We start from the raw sequence: 8,761 nt of genomic DNA, 5'->3' as shown, positions 1-8,761 counted from the left end.
TGTAGTACATATGTTATGTATGTTGATAATGTTCAAAATTCATCATTTTTAGGTCTCTCAAGTATGATATGGAATTTATTAAAAAACAGAAAAATGTTTGAGATTAGTATATGCCCAGTCCATTATCAGTAAATCACCTAATACATGTTCTCAAACAATATTGTTCAGTTACTTTACTAGGTTGTTTCTAATCCAATTTTGTGACGGGCTATTTTCAACTGGCCTCATGTGTGGTTAAGGTTGACTACATCTAATAAGCATGCTCTTATGTTCTGTTATTTGATGTTGATGTGACCGTATCACTTGCCAGCTTGAGAGAGCCCTGCGTGCGATGCAACAAGAGCATGCCCTAGTTCATTCGTCCTCCAAGACGAAGTTATCTGAAGCAAATGCATTGGTTGATGGTATTGAAGAGAAGTCTTCACTGGTCAACAAGAAACTGCATGATGCAGAATATAAACTTGCTGAGGTGAACAGAAAAAGTGCAGAGCTGGATATGAAATTGCGAGAACTGGAGGTTCGTGAAAGTTTGCTTTGCAAGGAACAGTTGTCGGTGGCTACCGAGTATGTACCATGCTTTACAGTTTATGAATATCCAGTCATCATAATATGTTATCTAGTTTGTTATGTGCTTTAATTCATCTAAAGTTGGTATTCTACTGCCCCATACAGTCGAGAATCATTTGAAGCAACGTCCCACAAACAGAGGGAAGATTTGAAGGAGTGGGAGAAGAAACTTCAGCAAAGAGAAGATATATTATGTGGTGGTAGGCAAAATCTTGGCGAGAGAGAGGAGAAGATGATTGAGACTGAAAAGAAATTGTCGAAGAGAGAGAGACATTTAGAAGCGTTGGAAAAGAATATTAATTCCTCTATGTCTTTGTTGGAAGAAAAGAAAGCTGAGATAAGTACAAGACTAGCAGATCTAGATGCTAAAGAAGAGGTGCATTTCATACTTATTATGAGCTTGATGATTTTTTGCACTTTTTTGCTTCAGGTAACTTTTTATGTGATTTTATGTGGTCTTTTCCATTATTCAGTGTTGTGCCTATGATTTCAGAAAGTTGATTCTGTAAAGAGCTTGCTGGATGTTAAAGAGAAAGAATTACTTGCACTGGAACTGAAGCTTAGTGCTAGAGAAAAAGTAAGTCTAGGTACCTGGTAGCTTTACAATAAAATGGAAGTTTCTGCAATGTTTTGCCCATGAAAATACTGGGATATATATGATTGCCTAAGCCATTTTGATTCTAATTAGATAGTGAGGCACAAGTATATACAAATCCTCAAGTACTCTTGGCAAGAGATAGCGAAATATTTAGGTTTTGAAAACTTTATTATGGTCTTTTAATGTGAAGTAGGATGACAGGTTCTTTGGAATTTTCCTCATATAAGATAAATTTTGTTATGGTTGCTCTATGGTTGTTATATATTAGTTTTTGTATCATTGTATACTGCACCCATGTGGCATTACCATTAGTAGTCTGCATTTTAAAACGGGTGTAATGCCAGAAATGCTAGTTGCATTAATTCTAGTATCCTGACAGCTAAATTTTCAAAAAGTTTAGAACCAATCAAGCAATAATGCACGACACCTAAGTCTGATTTGCTTGTGTTGAAAGTTGTTCTTGTGAAATTATTGCTAAATTTATCCTAAATTTTTTGAAAAATTAGCTGCTATGAATGACTATAATTTTAAAGCCAAATGAAATATCATAGTAGTTTTTCCACTAAGTAGAGATCACTTTCAAGAGTTAAATCGCTGTCATTGTTAGAGATCATTAAAGAAGGCCTAATCTTGAATTTATATATTGGCATAGGATAGCGTATATAATGCATTGTTTTATTCACTCTTAACTGGTATTTTTTATTACATACCTAGGAATAGTTGTTTGAAAATGCGGAAAGAAATTGGATGTTAGAAGGTTACTATATAAGCTCATAAGATGTATCATAGGGAGTATGTTATTACTGTTTACATAGCTCCAATAACTGATTTATTTGCTTGATAATGCTACTTACTGACTGTTCTTATTGTGGTTCTCACAGGAGGGGATTGAGAAGCTCCTTCAAGAGCAGAAGGTTATGCTGGATTTGAAGTTGCAGCAGTTTGAGCTGGAAACAGAGGAAAGACGGAAATCTCTCCTTCAGGAGTTTAGGAGCAAGGAGGAAGACTTGGAGCAGAGGGAAGCTGAAATCAACCACAGGCAGAAGGTTGTCGAAAAAGAAGAACATGGTTTGAATAAGAAGGCTGAGAGAATAAAGGAACAAAGTAAGGAACTTGAAACAAAATCAAAATCTTTAAAGGAGAAAGAAAGGGGTATTAAGGTCAACGAAAAAGTGTTGGAGAAGGAAAAACAGCAATTGCTTGCTGATGTGGAAAATCTGCAGAATTTAAAAGATGAACTTGATAAGCTTAAAGATGAGATTTCTCAGCAGAAGCAGAAAATATGCAAAGAAATTGAAGATTTGAAACTTACTGAAGAAGAGAGAGCTGAGCATTCTCGGTTGCAATTGGAACTAAAGCAGGAGATAGAACATACCAGATTGCAGAAGGATTCTCTTATGAATGAAGTTGAAAGCTTAAGGGAGGATAGACTGAGGTTTGAGAAAGAGTGGGAAGTATTGGATGAGAAAAGAGCTGAAATTAATAGAGAGAAACATGAAAATGATGTGGAGAAAGAAAGATTAAGAAAACTACATCACAGTGAAGATGAACGGTTGAAAAGGGAGAGACACGACATGCAAGATCATATAAGGAATCAACTAGATAAGCTTGAACTAGAGAAGGAATCATTTAGAGAATCAATGAAGCAAGAGAAACTTCTTTTGTCTGAAAAGTTGAAGAATGAGAAATTGCAAATGCTTCAGGATTTTGAATGGAAGACAAGTTCTCTTGAGATTGAAATCCAGAAAAGGCAGGATGAAATGGAGAAAGATCTGCAGGAAAGAGAGAGAAAATTTCAGGAGAAGATGGAAAGGGAGCTTAATAATATTAATGTCTTGAAGGATGTTACTGAGAAGGAATGGGAAGAAGTGAAGTCTCAGGGCCTTAGGTTAGAGAATGAGAGGAAGGAGCTTGAGTCAAACAAGCAGCAGTTGAAGTCAGGCCAACGTGAGATGCATGAGGACTCTGAAATGCTTATGAATCTAAGCCGGAAGGTTAAAAATGAACGTGAACTACTTGTGGCTGAAAGAAATCAATTTCTTGCATTTGTTGAGAAGCTAAAGTGTTGCAAGGAGTGTGGTGAGGTTGTTGGGGGCTTTGTAGTATCTGATCTTCAGTTGCCTGACTTTAAACAAAGAGCCATTGTTCCCTCAGCCACCTCTCCTACTCTGAATGGTATGCTGATTAAGAACTCCCAGGACAAGGTAACTGCTTCCAATTTGGACTCTTCTGGATCTACATGGACTGGAAATTGGTTCCTCCGTAAATGTAGACCAATCCTCGGTTTATCTTCAAATAAAAGAACTGATGGCATTGGTTCTTCTAATGAGGATGGGACAATGCCACTTTCATATGTGAATGTTGCTACAGAAAAAGTACCTGAACTGGAATCTCTGCCCATTATAGAAGGAGCTGAGGTCACTCTTGAAGAACAACAGCTAGCAGATGGAGCTCATCACTCTTCGGAAACTCCACAACCCCAATTTGAGAGAATTTTTCGACAGGTGGATGTTCAAAACACAGAGTCCATGGATGATCATAGCTACAGAGATAGCTTTGTAGATGAATATCCAGATGATTCTCAGCAGTCAGTTCCAAACCGCAGTCGGGGAAGACCTGGGAAGAAAAGCAAATCTGGAATTGCTAGAACACGCTCAGTGAAGGCTGTAGTTAGAGAGGCCAATGAGTTCCTAGGGCAAGCCTCTGAGGAAATAGAAGATGCGAGTTTGCTATCTCTCAATGCCGATCATTTCAAAGAAGACAGTCAAGGAGACTCTAGTCAAATTGATAAAGCTGTTGGTAGGAATGGAAGGAAGCGACAACGCTCACAAACTTCAAGAATTACGGAAAGTGAGCAGAATGCAGATGATAGTGATGGACAATCAGAAAGCATTACAGCTGGTGGACACAGGAAGAAGAGGCAAATGGCTGCTTCACCTGCACAAGTTACTGGAGAGAAGCGATACAATCTCAGGCATCCAAAGATGTAAGTTCAGTCTTGGTGATTTTGTCGGACACTATAGTTATAGTTTATGCTGGTTGGGTCCATGAATTGAGTATAATACTCTTGAATGTAAATGTGAACTAGATACGTTTGAGAATTGTAATTTTCTTAATGACATTATGGAAACGTTTTTTGTTGACTTCCACACTGAAAGACCAGTCCTCTATCGTTGCCCCCCTGGTCCATACCCAGGAAGGAATATAAATGATTGTAGTGCCAGTTTTATTTCACTGGATTGCATGATTTTGACCGTTGTTTGCAAGATTGTATTATCTTGTAATGTTATATCATAACATACCCCATCTCAACCAATCTTTACTACTGCATACGTATTTGATATTGAGAATGACATAATATCACATCCTGGTGATTAATGAATTGTTGAGGTAGTCTCTTAGCTAGACGATTATTATGTTTGTGTATAGACAGAACCACACTAAGATTCATATAGTAATTAAAATTGATGACAGTTTCCATCTGTAAGAGAAAATAATTATTTGTTGATTAGTTTTGTAATTTGGGATTTTTTGGTGAAAGGAGAGTTAATAATTGAAGCAACACAATCTATGTCAACTAATTTTTTGTTATTTTGGGTTCTCAGATTGTACATTACTTATTTGACAGAAGGTTCTTGTTATACATTTCCTTTATTTATTTATTCTGTATAGGGTATTCTTTCGGTATTGTAAATATCATTTTCCTTGTGTATGATAATATTAGGAAATTGAAATGATGAATTGAGTGATTGTCTACTTCATGTTCTTTTAATTAATTTGGGATGCTTTTAAGTGTGTTATTGCAAGTGTCTTGCATATGGCTGTGTAGAGGGCCAAAAGTATAGTTGGTACAAATTGTGATTCATTCATTTTCCTGAGATTTGTGGTCAGAATTTTTTTTGGTGGTTCTAATATCATTCATATCTTGGTATGCAGTGTAGGTTCTACAGTAGACTTTTCCAATAGAACACAAGGCGTGCAGAAAGAAGTTGCTTCTAGTAAACCAGAGCTGAATAAAGTCCCTGAAGTTGACCCTGGTGCCTCATTAGTAGAAGCAGCCGGCAACATCCAAAGCACAGTTCACGTACAGGTCTCGACGACAAGAACCTTGGAAGAAAGGGTTGTTAGGGTATAACATTCCTACTGTTATTTCTTTCCCCCCTTGATAGTTCAGATGCTTCGCTGTTACCCAGAAAGGGTAGTGAAGGAGGAAAACCACAACAATGTATAAAAGAAAAAAAAGTGAGAAATGAAATAGAGACAATCATCTGCTGCAATATACTCAAACCAAACTTGCTTTCCACCTTGTGTATCATCACGATAAATCACCTTGTAGTCCCTGATCCTCAGCAGTTGCATGACATATGTCCACCCATCCATCACAGAATAATCAAAACGTCCAATAGTTAATTATTTCACTGCTAAACCCTTTGGCATTGTCATCAAGGTTTCTTTTTCAATTCAGAATTTGTGTTTTTTTTATGTATATTCTATTTATTCATTAAACACATTTTTACAGTTTGAAGTACCAAGAGACATTGTGGATGACAATGGTGCTGTAACCAACTCTGTGGATCGTGTGGAAGAAAATGGTGCCACAGAATATGAAGATGAAGGTGGAAGCACAATCCTTGGGGTTGAAAATGATATCAGGGAGGGAGAAATAGGGGAGGAGGCAGCGGAGGCAGAGGCGGAGGCGGAGGGAGGCGGAGGCAGGTGGAGGAAGAGGAGGAGGAGGAGGAGTCCGCAATAAAGATGATCTTTAAATTTTTCACAACATGATTGAACTAGTTCCTATTTGTCATGGATATTACAATAGAAATGCTTGTGTCCTCATTCCTTCCAATTAGGGAACTCTGTTTAAATAGGCAAGCAGCTATGAAGCAACTATATAATCTTACTTGGGGTTAAGGTTAACCTCCGTGTTCTCTTGTCTTATAGGAGTTTTCTACTTTTCTTTTTTCCATTTAGAGTACTTTGTTCCCAATGACTATCCTCTTGCCAAATAGAGTATGCAGGTTGTGTAGGAAGTTATTTATTTATTTTTTTTTGCCAAAATGTGAAACATATTGTAGCTCAGTTTTGGATAAGGTTATCAACAAAAAGATACGTTCCTGTTTAAATTTGTCCTTTTAAATTAATTACAGTGACATTTATTTGTGTCTTGAAAGGTACATTGTGGTATGTTGTGTATCTGGAGAACATGATAATTGCAAGGTGAATTTTTGCTGGCAGTTTAGATGTGAAGCTGGATGGACTGTCTGATGCTTCAGGCAGTTGGGGGATTTGCACCCATTTCATCATTAACAACAATAGGATTTGAGTTTCTTGCAGGAAAAATCAATTCAATCCGAACTATGTTACTATGGTAGTGTTTGTAGTTTGGATTGGACTAGTATATTCGGATTTGACACTATTCACTGCGGGAAGAGCCAAGGACAATTTGATGGTTGGAATACCATTTAAAATGTTTTTGAACCCAAAATAGTTTTGAAAATATTCAAAATTTGTAATTTTGTAGCTGCCTTGTACTCTTAAAAACCGAATTTTTTATGGAATAAATTAAAAAAATTCATTATTTTCTAAAAAAAAAATAATTCTGACTTTAATTACTAATATCCATTATTTTATTGGAGATTCATCACAGTTCGCCCAGTTATTCGATGAACTAGAAGTTCGTATGCAGTTTGCCTAGTGATTCGGCGAACTACATATCACTCATCAGTACCATGTTATGTTTCTGGTGGTGATGATGATCATGCTCTCCGCCATGGGAGGCTGCTTTGGTGACACTGACTCATTGCCGTCGGTCAACCGGGCTGCCTGGACGCATGCGGTGGCGCATTGCAGCGGAACGGATGCTTCGTCAAGGACAATAATGTGAGCTTCTTGGGGGTGGAAGACAATATAGTAGTAATGAAGAAATGTGAATCGTCGATTGGGTTGACCTCACATGCAATGACCAGGAGGGATGAGCTAGAATCATTAATTTTTTGCAGTTCGCCTAATATCTAGACGAACTGAGTACCATCAGCCTTTAACATTCAGAAATGCCAAGTCCTTTCATTACTTTCTGTTGTTAATATCTCCAACTATTCACAATCTTAGTTGCCTAACTCTCCTTGTAACACATAATTAGACTATATCTTGTTTGGTAATCCAAGTATCTGACATCCCTAAAGCTCTTTCCATTCAATGGGAGGTTCTCATAATTCTAGATCTTTGAATCTTCAATTCAAGAATTTTTTTTCTACTCTTTTTGGTTTACTTGCTAGTTGTTATTGTTTCTAGTAATGCAACAAGAACAAAACCAACTCTAAGGCTGAGTGAAACAGAAGAATTCCTCATGGGAAAGCAAAACCAACTATGCCACCTAAAAGAACGGTGCCACCTTCAGGTCCTTCAAAGAGGCATAACACGTTACCACCTCATAATTGATCAAATAAGTATAATCATTTTTTTTTTGGTAAAAGATGGGGCTCTAAGAGCCCAAAAGAAAAAAACATAACTCTTACATAACTCTAATTGCACGGGGCATTGAAATCCCTCTGTAGTCATCCTCAAGTATGAGACTTAACTCAGGACATGACATATCTACAAAATGGTATCCTAACTCTTGATCTAGTCCTTTTTTTGCCAAAAAATCTGCTGCCTTGTTTCCTTCTATGAAGGTGTGCTCTATTTTCACTACCCAATCTTTATTCAACCATCTCCTTATATTTTGAATGAGACCATTTGGGAGCTTGCTTCCTCTTCTTTCCATTTCTATAGTCTCAAGAACAGCTTTTGAATCAAGTTCTAGAATTATTCTCCTAAAATCTAAGTCCCACGCTATTCAGAGTCCCAACAAAACTCCCCAAAATTCAGCTTGATAAGCTGAACATCTCCCTATATTAGCACAAAATCCCGCCACCCATCTTTCTGTTGGATTTTTTTCTCTCCTTTGTGAGGTCCAAGCCCAATATTTTGGGGGTGTATTCTTGCACCCTAGTGTCACAACCCTAATTCAGATTTTGGAGGTCATTTTGAGAAAAAGAGAGTAGCCACCAAGTGAGAGAGAAAGGGAAAAACATAATTTCCGTTTTTGTCCAAAGCAGTAAATTTCAAATGGCAGTTTCTCAGTTGTTCACAGTTGGATCAGCTTGAAATTTAAACTGCGTATTCCTATCATCTTGTTCTTCATTCTGGTCGGTGGAGATGTTGATTGGAGATTTGGAGTGAGAGAAATTGGCTTCGCAAGAGAGAAATTAGGTTTCCCGTTTTTACACAGAGCAGCAATCTTGGAACGGCAGTTTCTCATTCTTTCACCGTTGGATCGACGTGAAATTTGAACTGTAGATTCTTCATATCTTGTTCTTCATTCTGGACGGTGAAGATTTTAATTGGAGGTCTGAAGAGGGAGAAATTGGCTTCGACAGCAGCTCTATTTTTTTGGGTATATTTCATCTTCTTGCTTCTAATTTATAAGCTTTGGTGCTTTGATGTTTTGGATGGTTATATGCACTTTTTTGTGCTTTGTTTGAGACTTTCTTATACCTCATTTGATTATAGTGGAGCTATTTCATTGGTCTGGACGACTCGTGGTTTTTACCTCTC

The 8,761-nt window shown here is 37.4% G+C and overlaps 1 protein-coding gene across 4 annotated transcripts in view; it reads left to right on the top strand.

Moving 5' to 3' along the window:
* LOC107643793 (protein CROWDED NUCLEI 3) overlaps positions 1-6,325 on the top strand; it is an 8,586-nt gene extending 2,261 nt beyond the window's left edge. Inside the window, exons 3-8 of one of the 4 annotated variants that reach the window (XR_002363335.1) lie at positions 311-564; positions 673-943; positions 1,061-1,144; positions 2,047-4,151; positions 5,102-5,612; positions 5,685-5,826. Coding sequence is in view for 2 of the 4 variants with exons in the window: in XM_021124222.1 (XP_020979881.1) it covers positions 311-564; positions 673-943; positions 1,061-1,144; positions 2,047-4,151; positions 5,102-5,294; positions 5,685-5,918 (3,141 nt within the window). In the remaining 2 variants the exon portion in view is untranslated. Of the gene's footprint in view, positions 1-310; positions 565-672; positions 944-1,060; positions 1,145-2,046; positions 4,152-5,101; positions 5,613-5,684 lie in introns of all 4 variants that reach the window. The other 3 variants (XR_002363336.1, XM_021124222.1, XM_021124223.1) reach the window with 3 other exon arrangements.

The sequence above is a fragment of the Arachis ipaensis genome, chromosome B05 (assembly GCF_000816755.2).
Source record: "Arachis ipaensis cultivar K30076 chromosome B05, Araip1.1, whole genome shotgun sequence".
Classification (NCBI taxonomy): Eukaryota; Viridiplantae; Streptophyta; class Magnoliopsida; order Fabales; family Fabaceae; genus Arachis; species Arachis ipaensis.
This window is presented reverse-complemented; position numbering and strand designations above follow the sequence as displayed.